Below are 19,946 nucleotides of genomic sequence, written 5' to 3'. Positions count from 1 at the left end.
TGCATGCTTAAATAGATCACATGAGCACAGTCCTTGAAATTACACTTAAAGTGGACCAAATTAAGATTCAAAATAGTGTTGATTTCCCCTTGATGTAATTTAAAATGTGTAAACTGCCACTCAAAATAGAAGTGCAATACCTGATATTTAATCATAATCATTTGGCAGTGTTAATAGGTAGGGGTGAATTACTGCACTGTTATTTGAACTGAAGCATCTCATATATGTAACAGATTTTGTATGATACAAAACTTTACAGCAAGCTATTTGAATGTTTATTAAAAAATTCTCAAAATGACATGGAAACATGTTTACTGTACAAATAAAAGCACTTAGATGTTAAGAGTGTACATTATTCAATAATTTACATCATCACAAGAAAACTGGGTGTGACTTAAACAGTACAAACTACCACATTATATTCATATTCCAGGCATTGTTCATCATCCACTATTTAATTTTTATGTGTAATGGATGTCTGTTTACATCAATTATCTTGAGAGCATCAAAAAGTGAATTGCATTTCAGTATAAAAATCCAAGTAAAATATTCTCAATGGCTAACGTTTGGTAAGATTATCTGTTTAATGGAAAGGACAAAAGAACTGTCTGACAAGTAAGTTGGATTGGCATGGAAAATCAGCTTTGCTAGAGAAAGGGGTTCTGTGGTCAAAAAAGTTTGGAAAAAACTGGGTCAAATAAAAGTAAACCGGATTTTATGTACCTTAGGCTTTATCAAACTCCCTGAAAAGGGTGAAAATTTCCCAAGTACATTTGCTCATCGAAACTCCTTCACAGATCTCCTACGACCAAAATTCATAAGAACACCTTTGGAAGAGGATGAATTAGAGAATCATATAAAGAGTTCTAATACAAGGTGTCATCTGGCAGAAATTTATATGAAGAATACCATATGTCATTTTTAAAGTTTTGCCTCAACCAGTAGCCTCCAAGTAAAGAAAAACTAGAACAGACCTCAGAACAGTACAGTGACTAGATTACCTGTAAACTGGCTGTTAAGATCCCAGGCTGCTGAGTCATATTATCACCCTTATTCAACATGAATGATATGAGTGTGTTTACATTAGTTTTTCCCAACAAGACTTCTAATTAGAATCCTGTATTTTTTTTTTAATGGCTCAGTTAACATCCTCTCACATTATCAAATATATGTTCATGGAAAAAAACATCCAGAGGACAAAAGTATATGGATTATTTCATCACACATTTTATACTGCTGACCAAATGATAGCTAATTGTATAAAATTATAATATCAAAATGACTATCCAATACTTCCTTTCCAGGACTGTTAAAAGTAAAAGTTGATTTAAAATTCTGTGAGTTTATAAAAAGTTTTCTTTCAAGATACTGCCATTCACCCTCCACCCTTTAAGAAACACAGAATTTTATAAAAAGCCTAATTAAATTGGTCACCAGTCATACTAAAATCATGTCAATTTGTACTCACATTTTAAGCTGGAAGACCTTCAGTTAAAGTGTAAGAAAAATACATGTTTTTTTAAATCTTCACTAAGAAAGACAGAACATTTGCCAGGAAAGCAGCTGGATTAATTACAACAGCTCACACCAGGGATCTTAAATGCTAAGGATTTGATGACCACTTTGCAACTTTCCACAGTAATGCCACAGAAACAGGCCATGGTGCCACCTGTGGTCAGTACCCCCCCAACATTACACACCTGCACTCAACGACTTACCAGTTTACCAATGCCAATGGTAAACCCGCAGCTAATGTTGAGAAAGTCAAACTTAAAATTTCTGAACATTTAAGCAAAGTGGTAGATTACTTGTTTTTTAATTTTGTGAACAGTTGGCATTATATATATAAAACAATTTAGCTTCACAGAATACATTGAAATGTTGACATTTCATTAAAAATATGTATCACTTCCAGAAAGTCTAGATTTAAAAGGAAGATGCCATTTTAGGCTTTGTTGTCACTAATGAAAAAAAGTACAGTCACAAAAGGATGTTTATTAAGAACTTTTTTTCCACAGAAGACAAAAAAGCATATTGAAAAAAATATGCACTGACAAAAACAAAGGAAAAAAAATGCATCCTGTAGCCTTATTTCTATAGGTTAATTTATGGTGCACCTAAGGTGATGTAACATAAAATTTTAGGAACTTTCTCTCTTCATAGACAAAGACCAGTGAGTTTCTGTTCTTGAATTATGTGATCAAGGAATAAACTCTCTTACAAATATGGCACAAAATCCAGGCTTCTCCTTCTAGCTCCCTTTCACAACCAATGACTACAAACAAAATTTCAAAGTATAATTTGTAACCTTCTGGTAAGTATACATTAGCTTTATCTAGACTTTCATTATTTGGCTTCTTATATAGTCTCTTGTAAGTACATTCTTCTGGGTTAACAATGTTAAAAATTAAAGTTAAAAGGTATTTATATCAATTCATCATATACCAATATTTTAGGATACCATACAGATACCTGTTAAGTGATAACTTTTCTAAAAGCAATTAATATTCCAAATACAAAAGCACTTCTTTTATTGCTTTGAACTATGCACTAAAGTAAAAACACATAGAAAGGGAACAGGTTTAACACAGAAAAACCCCCAAAGCTTCAAATTCAAAGTAGTCCAGTTCATTTCTTCCAGGTAAAAAAATTCACAGTGTTTCTTCAGCTTTCAAATTCTAGACATTCAAATTGCCATAGTACCCTGCAAAAACTAATACATAAGCAAAATCATCAGCTGGTAACAATAAAATGGTTTTTGTTTTTGATTAATTATACTCCATAAAAGCATTTTCACAAGAGGGGAAGTTTTAAATGTTTCCAAGTCTTGTAATGTAAACCGGGATATACCAGTAGGGAAATGCTGACCCTCTAACTTCCGTATAACAAAAACAAAACAAAAACCCCGAAACATTGATGTACATGTAAAATATAATTTTCCTATAGATTCAATTAAAAAAATGGGATGATGCTAATTGTAACCATTTGAAACAAGAAATGAACAGTGTCCTAATCTGTCATATATGAAAATTTCCTCTCTCTTAATATCACCAAGAGTAAACTACTCTTTATAAAAATAGTGGTAGTTTGGCCCTGAAAAATGATTTGAAAGATGGGATGCCTGGGTGGCTCAGTAGTCAAGAGTCTGCCTTCAGCTCAGGTCATGATCCCAGGTTCCTGGGATTGAGTCCTGCAACGGGCTCCTTGCTCAGTGGGGAGCCTGCTTCTCCCTCTTTTGCTCCCTCTGCTTGTGCTCTCTCTGACAAATAAATAAAATGTTTTAAAAAAATGACTTGAAAGATAAACTGCCAAAAACATGTCATGAAATTTAGAAGTATCTTTATGTTTAATATAAAGTCAAGTTGGTATTTGTACAAATACCGAATCATATTTGCATTTAGCTGAAAAAAACAGAAGAAGAATATGGTCTATAAAACATATTAATCCCAGTACTGATACCAGGGATCACTTAAATTTTTTGACAACTGAACACATCTAGAACACAGTGTAAATATCAGAATACTCACATCATCATATACAAAATTCACAACCCCTTGTTGCAAGTGGTCTCTTCTCCTAAAGAAATCTTTAAACAAGCAAACAAAAAATATTAAAATTTTAAATATATAGTTTCAAATACTTGCACTAAAAAAATGACTAATTTCATACTCAAAAGTTTCAGTTTTTATTTAAATTAGTTAACATATAGTGCAATATTAGTTTTGGGGGTACAATATCATGATTTAACAATTCCATACATCACCCAGTGCTCATCACAACAAGTGTGTTTCTTAATCCCCCCATCACCTATTTCCCCCATTCCCCTCACTCACCTCCCTTCTGGTAACCATCAGTTTGTTCTCTAGTTAAAAGTCTGTTTCTTGGTTTGCCTCTTTCTCTCCCTCTCTTTTTCCCATTGCACATTTGTTTTGTTCCTTAAATTTCACATGAGTGAAATCATATGGCATTTGTCTTTCTCTGACTTATTTCACTTAGCTTAATACTCTCTAGCTCCATCCATGTCTTTGCAAATGGCAAGATTTCATTCTTTTTTATGGCTGAGTAATATTCCACTGGGGATATATATATACATACATATGTATGTGTATGTATGTATGTGTATATATATATATATATATATATATATATATATATATATATATATATCTCACATCTTCTTTATCCATTATCCATTTGTCAACTAATAGATACTTGGGCTGTTTCCATAATTTGGCTATTATAGATAATGCTGTTATAAACATCGGGGTGCATGTATCCCTTTGAGTTAGTATTTTTGTATTTGGCTAAATACCTAGTAGTCCAACTGCTGGATGGCAAAGTAGTTCTATTTTTAACTTTTTGAGGAACCTTCATACTGTTTTCTACAGTGGCTGTACCAGTTTGCATTCCCACCAACAGGGCAAGAAGGTTCCCCTTTCTCCACATCCTCACCAACACCTATTGTTTCTTGTGTTGTTTTTAGCCATTCTGACAGGTGTGAGGTGCTTATCACATTGTAGTTTTGATTTGTATTTCCCTGATGATCAGTGGTGTGGAGCATCTTTTCATGTGTCTGTTAGCCATCTGGATGTCTTCTCTGCAAAAATGTCTATTCATTTCTTCTGCCCACTGTTTAATTGGATTATTTGTTTTTTGGGTGTTGAATTTTATAAGTTCTTTATGTATTTTGGATAGGAACTCTTTATCAAATATGTCATTTGCAAATATCTTCTCCCATCCTGTAGGTTGCCTTTTAGTTTTGTTGATTACGTCACTGTGCAGAAGCGTTTTATTTTGATGAAGTCCCAATAGTTTATTTTTGCTTTTGTTTCCCTTGCCTCAGGAGACCTATCCAGAAAGAAGTTGCTACAGCTGAGGTCACAGAGGTTACTGCCTTCTTCTCTAGGATTTTTATGGTTTCATGTCTCACATTTAGGTCTTTAATCCATTTTGAATTTATTTTGTGTATGGTGTAAAAAAGTGACCCAGTTTCATTCTTTTGCATGTTGCTGTCCAGTTTTCCCAATACCATTTGTTTTTTCCCATTGGATATTCTTTCCTGCTTTGTCGGAAGATTAACTGACCACATAGTTGTGGGTTCACTCTTGGGTTTTCTATTCTGTTCCATTGATCTATGTGTCTGTTTTTGTGCCAGCACTATACTGTTTTGATTACTACAGCTTTTAATATAACATGAAGTCTGGAATTGTGATCCCTCCAGCTTTGCTTTGCTTTTTCAAGGTTGCTTTGGCTATTCAAGGTCTTTTGTGGTTCCATACAAATTTTAGGATTGTTCTAACTCTGAAAAATATTGCTGATATTGATTGCATTTAATGTGCAGGCTGCTTCGCGTAGTATAGACATTTTAACAATATCTGTTCTTTCAATCCCTGAGCATGGAATGTTTTTGGTGCAATTGTAAATGGGACTGATTCCTTAATTTCTCTTTCTGCTGCTTCATTATTGGTATGTAGAAATGCAACAGATTTCTGTATATTGGTTTTTGTATCCTGTGACTTCACTGAATTTGTGTATCAGTTCTAGCAATTTTTTGGTGGAGTCTTTCAGGTTTTCTATATAAAGTATCATGTCATCTGCAAATAGTGAAAGTTTGACTTCTTCCTTGCTGATCTGGTTGCCTTTTATTACTTTTTGTTGTCTGATTGCTTGCTAGAACTTCCAGTACTATGTTAAATAAGAGTGGTGAGAGTAGACATCCCTGTCTTGTTCCTGACCATAGAGGAAAAGCTGTTTTTCCTCATTGAGGATGGTATTAGCTGTGGGTCTTATTCATATATGACCTTTATCATATTGAGGTATGTTCCTTCTAAACCTCCTTTGTTGAGGGTTTCTTTTTTTAAATCATAAATGGATATTGTACTTTGTCAAATGCTTTTTCTACATCTATTGAAATGATCACATGGTTCTTATCCTTTCTTTTATTAATGTGGTGTACCATGATGATTGATTTGCAATAATGAACCACCCTTGCAACCCAGGAATAAATCCCACTTCATCATAGTAAATGATTCTTTTAATGTGCTATTGGATTCGGTTTGCTAATATTTTATGGAGAATTTTTGTGTCCATGTTCATCAGAGATATCACCTGTAGTTCTCTTTTTTTAGAGAAATCTTTATCTGGTTTTGGTATTAGGGTATTGCTGGCCTCATAAAATAAGTTTAAAAGTTTTCCTTCCTTTTCTATTTTTTGGAATAGTTTGAGAAGAAAAGGTTTTAACTCTTCTTTAAACTCGGTGGAATTCTGGGGCGCCTGGGTGGCTCAGTTGGTTAAGCGACTGCCTTCAGCTCAAGTCATGATCCTGGAGTCCCGGGATCGAGTCCCGCATCGGACTCCCTGCTCGGCGGGGAGTCTGCTTCTCCCTCTGACCCTCCCTCATCTCATGTGCGCTCTCTCTCTCTCTAATAAATAAATAAAATCTTTAAAAAAAAATAAAATAAATTTGGTGGAATTTGCCTAGGAACCATCTGACCCTAGACTTATGTTTATTGGGTCTTTTTTGATTACAGATTCAATTTCTTTGCTGGTTATCAGTCTATTCAAGTGTTCTATTTCTTCCTGTTTCAGTTTTAGTAGCTTATATGTGTCTAGGAATTTGTCCATTTCTTCCAGGTTGTCTAATTTGTTGACATATAATTTTTCATAATCTTCTAATTGCATTTTTGTGGTGTTGGTCGTTATTTCTTCTCTCTCATTTGTGATTTATTTGGGTCCTTTCTCTTTTCTTTTTGTTAAGTCTGGCTAGAGGCTTATCAATTTTATTAATGTTTTCAAAGAATGAGGTCCTGACTTCATTGATCTGTTTTTTGATGTTTTAGTTTCTATATCATTTATTTCTGCTCTAATCTTTATTATTTCCTTCCTTCTCCTGGCTTTAGGTTCCTTTTGTTGTCTTTTTGTTTTTGTTTTGTTTTCCTTCTAGCTCCTTTAGGTATAAAATTAGGTTGTTTATCTGAGATTTTTCTTGCTTCTTGAGGTAGGCTGGTATTGTCATATACTTCCTGTTTAGGACCACACTGCTGCATCCCAAAGGTTTTGGACCATTGTGTTTAAATTTTCATTTGTGTCCCTGTATTTTTTCATTTCTTATTTTATTTCCTGGTTGACCCACGTTTAGTACGATGTTGTTTAACTTCCATGTATTTATGGTCTTTCCAAATTTTGTCTTGTGGTTGACTTCTCGTTTCATAGTGTTGTGGTCAGAAAAGATGTATGGTAAGATTTCAATCTTTTGGTATTTGTTGAGGCCTGATTTGTGACCTAATATGTGATCTATTCTGGAGAATGTTCCATAGGCAAGTGAAAAGAATGCGTATTATGCTGTTTTAGGATGGAATGTTTTGAATATATCTGTTAAGTCATCTGGTCCAGTGTGTCATTCAAAAACATTGTTTCCTTGTTTATTTTCTGTTTAGATGAGCTGTCCGTTGATGTAAGCGGGGCATTAAAGTCCCCTGCTATTATTGTATTATTATCAATTAGTTCCTTTATGTTTGTTATTGTTTTATATATTTGGGTACTCTCATTTGGTACATAAATATTTACAACTGATAGATCTTATTGAATTGTCCCTTTTATTATGATATAGTGCCCTTCTTCATCTCTTGTTACAGTCTTTGCTTTAAAGTCTAGTTTGCCTGATAGAAAGTATTGCTACTCTGCCTTTTTTTTTTTTTTAAGATTTTATTTATTTATTTGAGAGAGAGAATGAGATAGAGAGCATGAGAGGGGGGAGGGTCAGAGAGAGAGGCAGACTCCCTGCTGAGCAGGGAGCCCGACGCGGGACTCGATCCCGGGACTCCAGGATCATGACCTGAGCCGAAGGCAGTCGCTTAACCAACTGAGCCACCCAGGCGCCCTGCCTTTCTTTTGACATCCATTTGTGTGATAAATATTTCTCCATCCCCTTAATTTCAATCTGCAGCTTTCTTTAGGTCTAAAATGAGTCTCTTGTAAGTAGCATATAGATGGGTCTTATTTTTTTATCCATTCTGACACCCTATGTCTTTTGATTGGAGCATTTAGTCCATTTACATTCAAAATAATTACTGATAGATATGGATTTAGTGCCATTTTATTACTTGTTTTGTCATTGTTTCTGGAGATTTTCTCTGATCCTTTCTTGTCTTTGTCACTTTTGGTCTCTCCATTGCACTCAAAGAGTCCCCTTTAATACTCTTGCAGGGCTGGTTTAGTGGTCACAGACTCCTTTAGTTTTTTTTGTCTGGGAAACTCCTTCTATTCTGAATGAAAGCCTTGCTGAATACAATATTCTTGGCTACAGATTTTTCCCATTCAGTACCTTGAATAAATCATGCCACTCTCTTCTGGCCTGCCAAATTTCTGCTGATAAATCTCCAGCTAATCTTTGGGTCCTCCTCTCTTCTAAGTTAAGGACTTTTTTTTTTTTTTTTTTTAAGATTTTTTTCCTCTATCACTTATATTTTGCAAATTTAATTACACTATGTCTTGGTGTGGCCTGCTTTTGTTGATTTTGAAGGGAGTTCTTTGTGCCTCCTGGATCTGGATGTTTGTTTCCTTCCCCAGATTAGGGAAGTTTTCAGCTTCTTTTTTTCTCCCCAAATAAATTTTCTGCCCCCTTTTCTCTCTCTTCTTCTTCTGGGATGCCTCTATTACAAATGTTATTGTTTGATGGAATCACTGAGTTCCCTAAGTCTATTCTCATATTCCATAATTTTTCTTTTTCTTTTTTGTTGAGCTTCATTATTTTCCATTATTTTGTCTTCTAGGTCACTAATTCATTCCTTCTTCCAGCCTGCTGCTCATTGGTTCAAGCCTGTTTCCAATCTCATTTACTGCATTCTTCATCTCTGGTTGATTCTTTCTTAGCTTTTTTACCTCTGCGGTAAGGGTCTCACTGATGTCTTCTATTCTTTTCCGAAGCCCAGGGAGTATCCTTATGATTGTTGCTTTAAATTCTCCATCAGGCATGTTATTTATATCTGTTTTGCTGGGATCTCTGGCCGTGGCCTTATCCTGTTCTTTCATTTCAGATAACTTCCTCCATCTCGGCATTTTGTCTAAGTCTCTGCTTTCTTCTATGTGTTCGAAAAGCCAGTTATGTCACTTGCTCCTGAAAGTAACTGCTTTATGAAGAAGAGGTCATCACGTAGTGCCCAGGGCCTGGCACTTCAGGGAGTGTCTCTGGTGTGTGCTCCATGTGCTCTGCTCTTGTCTTTTGGCTGCTCTGTCCCTCAGGCTAGGTGTTTTCAGAGGCTCCACTTATCTGCTGTGGGCAGTGTTCGGTCCTTGGCCAGACTATGGCCAGTTTTAACTAGGTGTGCTCTGGTCTGCTTCTGAAATCAGACCTAACAACACTTGCACCAGAACTGAGGCCCTGCAGAATTCTCTGGTTGGGAGACACGGTGTGGGCAGGGGCTTGTGCTGGTCTCTGGGGGAAGAGCCCACCACACTGGGACTAAGGCAAGCTTGACTGAGAAGGGCAGTCCCGCCAGAGTGCGGGGGTGTGAGGTTTGGTATAAACAAGCTAGACAGCCAGTGTCAGTGTTGCCCTGCTTCCGGCAGGTGGCTCTGTGTTTATGCTAAGGGGCGGGAGAGGGAAATGACATCAGCCAGCTCCTTTGTTCCTGGAGAGGTGTCTCCCTGAAGGCTGCCTCTCAGGGACATGCTCTAAGAAGAGCGAATACTCTCCCGTGTGCTCCAAGCATTCCTCAGATCATTATTTCCATGCTATCTGCCCCCTGGTCGTGTGCCTGCCTTCTCTCCAGGAGAAGCACAGTGCCCTCTGGGCTCTACCCTAGCCAAGCACCCTAACCTTTAAAAGTCCAGGTTTTAAGCCCCACTGACTGCCAAGAATTCACAAAACTCAGCCCCTCCCCTTTTCCAAGCCAATGGCTTTGGGGAAATGTTCTTTGCATTCCTGGGTGCTCCTTCCTCTCTTGCCCTTCTCCATGACCACGGCTTCCTCCTCTCTGCAGCACCCGTGATCCATTTCTCTCCTAATCTACATCTCTGCTCTTCCTACCTTCTTCAATGGAGCCTCTTCTCTCCCTTTAGTTGTGGAGTTTGTTCTGTCAATCTCCAGGTCAGTTTTTGGGGTATTTAGGATGATTTGACAGTTATCTAGCTGTGTTCGTGGGAAGAGACAAGCCTATGGTTCTCCTACTCCACTGCCTTCTTCCCTCTCTCTCTCTTCATTCTCTATCAAATCAAGTGATTTCATAACTTGGGCAACTGAGACATGAAGAAAACTTTCCAAAACTGAGCTATAACAATTTTTCACTATTCATATTACTAAATTTTTAAAGCCTTAAAAGTGATTAGATTTAACAGTGAATAAAGGTGAAAAATACATACTATTACAAACTTGTTGAAGAAAATGAGAGATACTATTCAGAAACATAGCTACGTAATACTGCACCCATTTTTAAACGATCAATACCTGTCAATGCTCGAAGCTTCACACAGCAAGCAACATAATCATCAAAGAAGATTCGGCCATTCTTGCTGTACCGTTTAACAATAGCAGTTAATGTTTGAGGACTCAACCTATAACCTAGAAAAAGGAATTTATACTTTAAAATTTCTAAAACCAAACACCGTAAGAGCACCACAACATTGCATTTTCTTTAAAAATAATCATAAATTTCCAAAATTCATTCCATAAAAATATATGCTAGAAACAAAGTATATTCACATTGAAATTTATCAAAGGCTTTATTACTAATAAAGTAATAAGGTGGTTAAGTGGTACATAAATATCACAATTCTAGCTTTGTAATAAAGTCAAAGCTAAGAAAACAAATAATGATCTTTTTGTGTTTTTAAAATATATTTTGATTTTTAAATAATGTCTAGAGTATTTTGTAGATTTTAATGCTTCAATATTTCAATTTCGTAATTTTATAGTTCTTTAAAGAATATCAAAGCAAAAATTATTAGTGATCTTTGCTATCATTCAAATTCTGTATTTCCTTTTTTTCTTTTTAATTTTTCATTGAGGTATAATTGGCATATAAAATTATATTAGTTTCAGATGTATGATACAATGATTCCACTGTTGTATATATTGCAAAATGATTACTACAATAAGTCTACTTAACATCTTCAACACCAAAAACTCCAAATAATCCAATTAAATATGGGCAGAAGACCCAAATAGACATATTTCCAAAGAAGACAAACAGATGGCCAAAAGACACACAAAAATATGCTCAACATCACTCACCATCAGGGAAATTCTAATCAAAACCACAATAAGAGACCCCCCTTACATCTGTTAGAATGGCTAGAATCAAAAAGACAAGGACTAACAATTATTGGTGAGGATGTGGAGAAAAAAACTTCCTGCAGTGTTGGCAGGAATGTAAACTGGTGCAGACACTGTGGAAACAGTATAGAGGTTCCTCAAAAAATTAAAAATAGAATTACCCTATGATCCAGTAATTCCATTACTGGATATTTACCCAAAGAAAAGAAGACACTAACTCAAAAAGATATATGGAGTCCTTTGTTTACTACAGCACTATTTACAATAGCCAAATTATGGAAGTAACTGAAGTATCCATCAACAAACGGATAAAAAAGATGTGGTGTATATATATACAATGAAATATTACTCAGCCATGAAAAAAATGAGATTTTTGCCATTTGCAACAACATGGATGCACCTATATAAGGTATTATGCTAAGTGAAATAAGTCAGAGAAAGACATATGATTTCACTCATATATGGAATTTAAGAAACAAAACAAACAAAGAAAAAAGGGACAAACAAAAAAAAGATTCTTAAATACAGAGAACAAACTGATGGTTGCCAAAAGGGAGATTAACAAGTATAAACTTCCAGTTAAAAAATAATTAAGTCAGGGCACCTGGGTGGCTCAGTTGGTTAAGCATCTGCCTTCAGCTTGGGTCATGATACCAGGGTCCTGGGATCAAGTCCCATCTCAGGCTCTGCACTCGGTGGGGAGCCTGCTTCTCCCTCTCCATCTGGTGCTCCCCATCCTGCTCATGCTCTCTCTCTGTGTCTCTCTCTCAAATAAATAAATAAAATATTTTTTAAAAATTAAAATTAAAAAAAATTAAGTCACAGGGATGAAAAATACAGTATAGGGAATACAGCCAATAAGGTCATAATATACAGTGTATGATGACAGATGGTGAATATATTTGTGGTGGACACTGAGTAATATATAGAATGGCTGAACACCTGATATAGATATGTATAGAAGTGTTGTACATCTGAAACTAATATAACACTGCATATTAATTATATTTCAAAAAATTTGGTAAAAATAAATAGCTAAATAACTAAATAAATAAATATTAGAGATCTTACCAAGTTACAAAAGATATAATATAAATCGTGAGTGCCAATAATTAGGGGAATACATTTTATTATACTCAAAGGAAATTCAGAAATTATTTTATCAACCAAAACGTATAAAAGATCATTTTTTGGAAAAATCATAGATAAAATGGTTTTGTTAAAGGTCTTCACTCAGAATTTATCTACAATCTTGAAATTAAATTGGGCAACAACTGGTGAAATAATATATTCCTTAACAAATTTTAACAACTGAGATTCATCTCATCAAAGAACAAAGATGATCTGGATAGATTCTAAAGAATTTTAATATTCTTACCCATAGCAGCAATGGCTTGATTCAATTCATGATGTTCCACTGTGCCACTGTGGTCTTGATCAATAGTTATGAAGTTTTGCTTCCAGGCATTAAGAGCTGCCCAAAGTTCTTTGAATTCATTAAATCCCATTTTCCCTGTGTAATCTCTCTGATAGTTTTATTAATAAAAATAAGTTTTGATACCAAAGAGAATTTACTTGACTCAAAACTGTAAATCACTGACTAAAAAATTGTTAGTATGCTTCTGCAAGTTAGCCAGATTTAGCATATGAATAGATTCCTGCGTAAAAATGGAAAAGTATGGAATTCAAACAGGATCTTACAAAGTATTTTTAAAGTCTCCAATTTACTATGGGGCCATTTATAGCCAACAATTGCTTGGTTATATTCAGAAAGCAATTATTCTATATTCTAGTATTTTCTATTTTTATTCAAGGATACATCCAACATGGCGATCATAATTCTGCAGGTTTCCAAACTGAAGGCTATAAAACATATTTATTATTTGAATCGGAGTCTGCCCAATTTTAAATATGTAAAATTATGACAATTTCTATTTCATAAAACAAAATGTTTATAAATTGCCAAAAATACACAATCACCCCTTATCAACAAACTTTAAATGTTAGGCATCCCTAGTGGAAAAAAAAAGATAAAAATAAAAATCACTACTACTTCAAGCTACTCACATCTAGTCAGGGGATTTGGGGATAACTAAAAATTACTGTCACAGGGGAAAGGAGAGCTTCAGTTTTCCTAACACAAATGATAAGTAGGTTTTAAGTAGAAGTCTGACATATACTGAGATCACAAAACTTGAAGGAGTTAGAGATTTGATTAAAGCTTGGGGTGAAGGACTGGCCTATGATTACATCTGAAAGGCAGATGAGGGCCAGATCATAAAAGTCTTGAATGCCACCCTAACGCTTTAGACCAAAGGAAGTCACTGAAGAATTTTAAGGAGCAGAGGGGCAATTCTAAAATTTCCAATCCAGAAACATTCACTTACACTGAACAGACTACAGAGTAAAGTAAGATGAACCTAGATATAGGTAAATCATTTGCTAGTTTACTACAATCAATCAAGTAAGAAAAATATGAGCTTCTGATCTGAAGCAGCTATTTTCCCTTGGGGGAAAGAAAAGGCAGGAAGAAAAAAGTAAATATAAACTATATTAAAATCTTGGCTTATAAGAAATATTACCACTTTCATATCTATAGAACTATAACTGAAGACTCACTAGGTAGAATTTAATTTTTCTAATCCTCATCACAATTGCATTGAACTGGTAAGCTGATTTACCTCAAGACCAATTATATCAGTCCTGATAAAAGAGATACTATGTCAGCACTATTACTAAAGCTTACAAAGTTCTTGTTAGTAGCTCCTTAAAATGAATGAATAAATAAATAAAAATGCTTAAAATTAAGTTATCTAATTTTAAAATTTCTAGTTAAAAATTTCTATTTGAAATTTTTATAAATAAAAAACATTTCAGCTAAATTTTAAACCTATTAGAAAAAAATCATAGAACATTCTACAAGTTAAAATAGCTGATTTTCTTTATACAGTGTCAATGTTAGAATAGGTGATTACAATATTTTCAGACTGACAATTCAACAGACACTCAATGAGCATTCACTATGAGCCAAGTAGTATGATTTGGTGATTTCACAGAAACATTCAAAAGTACTGTAAGTCCCAATTTTACAAATGAAGAAACAGAAGCCCAGTATAATAAAGTTTCCCAAGTTCATAGAGCTAATAAGTGGAAGAGTCAGGATTGGAGCCCAATGCTCCTTCATACAAATACTACTCAAGTGGGAAGAAGGAGGGTGGCAAAGTTACCATGAGGACTCTGGATGGCATTCCATCATTTTGTCAAGCAAATGATATGTTTTGCTTTCAAGTTAACATGGCACACATCCATTACATGGGAAAATCTGAATATATGATAACAAATGGCAAACACTGAGTCTTCAAATAAGCATATCTTCAATCACAAAATAGGACTGAGTATACGTGTATATAAGATGAAATATTTTTGATAAAGAATAGAGAAGAATTTTCAGGAAAGTTAATAGATTTTCATTTCCCTCAATATCCCATCAGAATGGGCAAAAAACTAAATTTTCTAAAGTCATAAACCATTAGAAAAAAACATGAGACAGAAAACAGAAGAAAAGAATTATGTAACTTGGAAAAGTAGGATGGATGGAAGTTAACTAACCTAGATCTGAGATAGTGGCTTGATGAACACCCAATAAGAAAAGCTGAAAAGGAGCCTGATTATCCAGGAGAAGAACCAAACATGTAAGAATTAGTATTATATGTGAAAATGGGTGTACAGGTAGAGCGAAAAATAGAAGGACCAACTGAATATCCATTTAAAGAGGATTTAGAGCCCCAAATTCCCTCCTTGCCTCAGCTCCATAGATGGATGCCATGTCTAATCTCACACCAGCAAAAATCTAGGGATTTAGTGTCTGGAGAATTCTTCGAATTTCAGGATACCAGGCACATATCCAAAGCCCTAACCACTAACCAATAACCAGTCCCCTCTAACCCTGATACTAACATTCACCCTAACATTAACCCTAACACTCTCTGGAGAGGTCTCTGAACTGCAGGACACCAGACACATAACCTAACACTAAGCCTAATCCTAACTCTAATCTTAACCACTAACCAGTAACCTACAACCCCTAAACCTAACACTAACACTAATCCTGACTCTACCCTAACTCTAACCCTAGATCTGAGAAAGTGGCTTTTGAATACACAAGAAGAAAGCCGAGAAGCAGCCTACTTCTCCGTGAGAAGATCCCGAACATTTAAGAATTGGTAGTATTTCTGAAAATGGGTATGAAGGTAGAGATAAAAACAGACCAGCTGAATATCTATTTAGGGAGCATTTAGAGCACCAAATCCTCTCTGCCTCAGATCCAGAGATGTCTATAATATTTATTCTAACCTCAGCAAAACCTGGGAATTTATACTCTGGAGAGGTCTCTGAACTGCAGGATATTAGGGACATACCCAAACCCCTAAATCCAATCCCCTAACACCTAACCTTGAACCCAAACCCTCACCCTAACACTAACCCTAACCCTAACCATCTGGAGAGGTCTCTGAACGGTAGAATACCAGGCACATACCCTACCTAACCCTAACCCTGACCCTAACTCTCACCCTAATCTTAACCCTAGATCTGAGAAACTGGCTTCCCAAACACATGATAAGAAAAGCTGAGAACCAGCCTAATTATCCTAGAGAAGACCCCAAACATTTAAAAATTGGCAGTATTTTCAGAAAGCAAGTGTTAAGATAGAGATAAAACCAGGAGGACCAACTGAATATCTATTTAAAGAGTATTGAGAGCCCCCAACCCTCCTTGACTCAAATTGGTAGATGGCTGCCATGTCAATTCTCACCCCACCAGAAGTCTGGGGTTTTATTCTCTGGAGAGGTCTGGGAACTGCAGGATACCAGGCACATACTGGAACCCTAACCCCAGGCTATCTGGTAAAAATAAGGCATTTAAGTGACAGTTTATCAAAGACTGAGAACCTTGCTGAGTCTTCCCTCCTCCTTTCCTACCAGACAACCAGCCCAAAAGGAAATCTCTAAACATACTGTTGCATAACAAACTGCCCCACCAAACCACCAGATGTGGAAGTCTACAGTCAATACCAAACCATGACCTCAGAGCTTCTCACCTGCATTTTAGTTCAATATGTGCAACTAAGGATCATCAGACACCCGAGAAAAGCCATCTAACATGAAAGACAACGAAACAAACTGGAAAAAAATTTGGAGGAAACACAGTTGGTGAAAGAAGAAAAAACTCTGAAAAATGCATTAGCAACAAATACAAAAATACAGTTTCAGAGAGATAGGGAAGACATCACATACATGAAAAAAGAAGAGCAGCTCTTGCATTTTAAGAACATGATAGCAGATAAAAAAAAAAAAAAACTGAATAGAAGATTCAAAAAATAAAGCTGAGGAAATCTCCCCACAGAGGAAAACCAGAGATAGGAGAAAAAAATATTAAGAAAAGTGACCAGTCTAAATGAGAGACATTCCAGAAGCAAAAATTGAGAAAACATCACTAAAGAAAATGTCTCAGAACTAAAGCAAATGAATTCCCAGTCTGGGAATGCCCACTGAGTTCCCACACAACACAACCAGGCACATCATTATGAAATTCCAAACCTGGCACGAAGAGAAGATCTCACAAGCCTCCACAGTGAAAAAACTGACATACTGGCAGGAAACAGAAGATAAAGTAACAGTGGATGCTAGAAACAATGGAGCAATGTCTTTAAAATTCTGAATGAAAATGATCTGTAATGCAGAGTTCCATACCCGGTCACTTAATTCTGTGGACAGAACGAAAGCATTTTCAGATAAAGTCTAAAAAGACTTTCCTCCCATGCACTCTCTTACTGAGAAGCTAGTTACTTTTATATTTTATTGTATTTTTTAAAATGACTGGAGATGAAATAAAAGGGAGATCCAACTCAAAAGGGCATGGAAAGTCAGTTCCAGAATGATGGTGAAGGAATGATAGGTTTGCAGCTATGCATAGAAAGTAGACCACAATAAAAAGCTCCAGAATGATGATTAATTTCAGAAAAAGTAAAACAGTATATAAAAAGGAAAATTAATCATACATTATCACAAGACAGAAAAAGAACATTTAGAAAATAACAATAAGACAAGTACTGATTACTGACCTAACAAAAATTACTATACAGCTATATTGGATGGAGTAAGATTGGGAAGCATTCCAGTGTGGAGTACTAGGACAAGAGTGAGTTTCAAGTTCCAAGAGAGTTAATTCTCATCTTCCATAGCTGGATATCAATTGTTAATCATTAAAACTGAAAATCTATAGTGATAAAAGGATGCTATTTTGAGATCCGGAGGCAAATTTCAAAAGAATCAGCTGCAAAAGCTGAATGAGACTTCCTCTAAGAGTGGTTAATATCAGGGAGATAATTATGCACAAGGAACAGTTATTTTCACAATAAGCTTTGCATAACTATTTGACCCTTTAAATTATGTGCATATACAACTGTGAAAAAAGATTTTAAAAAGTATTTTAAAAGGGGGGGGGGAATGATCTCACGAGAATAAGTTCCATTAATTCCAGACTGTGTCAAACATTTCTGAAGTTCCTCAGCATCCACTTCACCATCCTGTCAAAAAATAATTATAATCAGATTTAATGCACAATTATATCAAATCATATTAACATGCTGATTGGCTGTTTTAGGCCAATCAATAAATATGCATTCTTTAAAACATTACAATCAACTACAAAATTATAGAGGTAATTACTGACAGCAAAGGCATATTACAAAACAGCATACAAAATAATTTTTTCATAATCAACTTATATTCTATTAATATTTAAGCACTTCAAGTATAATTTATTTTTTCTACTTCTGAGAAACAGCATAATCATTCTGACCTATAATAGGTCAAAATATTATCTTGTGAGAATCATTGTACCTCTACTTAAAATGGAAAAATGACCAAAATGTGTTCAGAAAAAACTCAAAAATGTTCCCCTAATGCCCTTCTCATGGGATATGAAGCTGTAACTGGAAGGAGAGAATAACTTCCCCCCCACCCCCCCCATTACCCCCAGCAAAATTTTGGAGTCATACTGCATCTTGTTGCTATTCTTCTGATTATATCCCAAACACTCTCGTTTGAACTTATTATGGGAAATAAAATTTTTTTAATGCAAACAAGAAATCACAATGGAAGTGAAACAGGTTGAATATTCTCATTATGTTTCAGTACCTCATCCTATTTTCTACAAAAATATACAGAGTAAATTACTTGGAAGCATCATAAACACTGTCATAAATGCAAAACAACAGCTCTGATATAGGATCAGGGAAGCAAATTTAAAACAGGACCTTTGTAAGAGTTCATTTTTGTAAGAGACCTGGGAAATAAAGAAAATTTTTACAACCAACTTCCAAGAAGTATTATAAATACTCATATTCTAATGAATCTTTAACAAGGAATTCCTTATAACAAAAATTCCAGTGGTTCTCTCAGGAATTAAAAAAATTAAATTCTTTCCATTGGATCATCCATGTGCCTACAGAGAGTATTTAAGTGTTCCTTTCTCTGCCATGCATAGTTCCGGGATTTGATTACAAAACTTCAATAAATTCTAGACTAAGAAAATTACTTTAAAAAAATTAGCCATATGTTTAGAATTAAAAGTAGGTTAGCAACTTTCCCTCCAATGATAAACTAGAAGGAATTTTTATTTAAACAATTACCTACTTTCCTATTATATCAAACCATTATTATATTTCAAGACTTTGAAAAACTACGCACACACTTCTAACATGATCTAAGAAATCATCAGTAAATAAAACAAAACAAACAAAACAATCAGTGAGGTCCTCAGCTGCCACTGTCAATGGTATCTCACTGAAATGATGGCACAGATGCCAAGTCACTGTCAGTTACTGCAGAGTGAATTTTGAAAACACTCTTTTACAAATTACTAAAACAGAAGCAAAAGAAGGAAATGACTTTTCTCTTTTTTAATTTAAAAAGGTCTCCTATCTTCACTACACTAAATATAACATGTTTATAAATTGCCTCTTTCTTTAACTTTCTTTTTTTTTTGAAGATTTTTTTTTTTTTAGATTTTATTTATTTATTTGAGAGAGAGAGAGAGACAGAGATAGTGAGAGAGAGCACAAGTGGGGAGGAGAGGGAGAAGCAGGCTCCCCACAGAGCAAGGATTTATTTGTCAGAGAGAGAGAGAAAGAGACAGAGAGCACAAGCAGGGGGAGCAGCAGGCAGAGGGAGAAGCAGGCTCCCTGCTGAGTAAGGAGCCCGATGTGGAACTCGATCCCAGGACCCTGGGAATCACGACCTGAGCTGAAGGCAGACGCTTAACCGACTGAGCCACCCAGGTGTCCCTTTCTTTAACTTTTCTTAAGCGGGAAAATGATACTAAACCTGAGAATAAAATTAGTGAGAATTACTAAGCTTCATCAATTTTATTCCTCATTTATAAAAATAACACATTGTGCAAACAGGCTCAAAATTAAAACTTTCTATAAAAGAGCAATTCGAATTTACTAAAACCCTGACCAATACAATTAAAATGAAGCAAATCAATCCTATGTGGTCCAATGATAACAGGAGCTTCTTTTGTAACATTTCACAGAAAAGTCCACTTAGCACATAGAGGACCTTTCTCTGGATTCTTTCTGTACATTCAAAGACAAAGAAGGGACCCTGAA

The 19,946-nt window shown here is 35.3% G+C and overlaps 1 protein-coding gene across 5 annotated transcripts in view; it reads right to left on the bottom strand.

Annotated features, from left to right (window-relative positions):
* Positions 1-262: 262 nt before the first annotated feature.
* GCA (grancalcin) overlaps positions 263-19,946 on the bottom strand; it is a 50,632-nt gene continuing 30,948 nt past the window's right edge. For 4 of the 5 annotated variants that reach the window (XM_064586628.1, XM_045868747.3, XM_054506169.2 and 1 more), the window contains 6 exons: positions 17,789-17,858; positions 13,092-13,135; positions 12,651-12,798; positions 10,445-10,558; positions 3,528-3,586; positions 263-2,713 (listed from right to left, as the gene is read on the bottom strand). In XM_064586628.1, coding sequence (XP_064442698.1) covers positions 2,687-2,713; positions 3,528-3,586; positions 10,445-10,558; positions 12,651-12,798; positions 13,092-13,135; positions 17,789-17,858 — 462 coding nt within the window. In that variant the 3' untranslated portion in view covers positions 263-2,686. Of the gene's footprint in view, positions 2,714-3,527; positions 3,587-10,444; positions 10,559-11,876; positions 12,039-12,650; positions 12,799-13,091; positions 13,136-17,788; positions 17,859-19,946 lie in introns of those variants that run through there. The other variant, XM_054506171.2, reaches the window with a different exon arrangement.

This window comes from Mirounga angustirostris, unplaced genomic scaffold (genome assembly GCF_029215605.1).
Source record: "Mirounga angustirostris isolate CCGP_5_RB_7025 unplaced genomic scaffold, mMirAng1.0.hap1 SCAF_3, whole genome shotgun sequence".
NCBI lineage: Eukaryota > Metazoa > Chordata > Mammalia > Carnivora > Phocidae > Mirounga > Mirounga angustirostris.
Note: the sequence above shows the minus strand (reverse complement) of the source record. Positions and strands in the feature narration are given on the sequence as shown.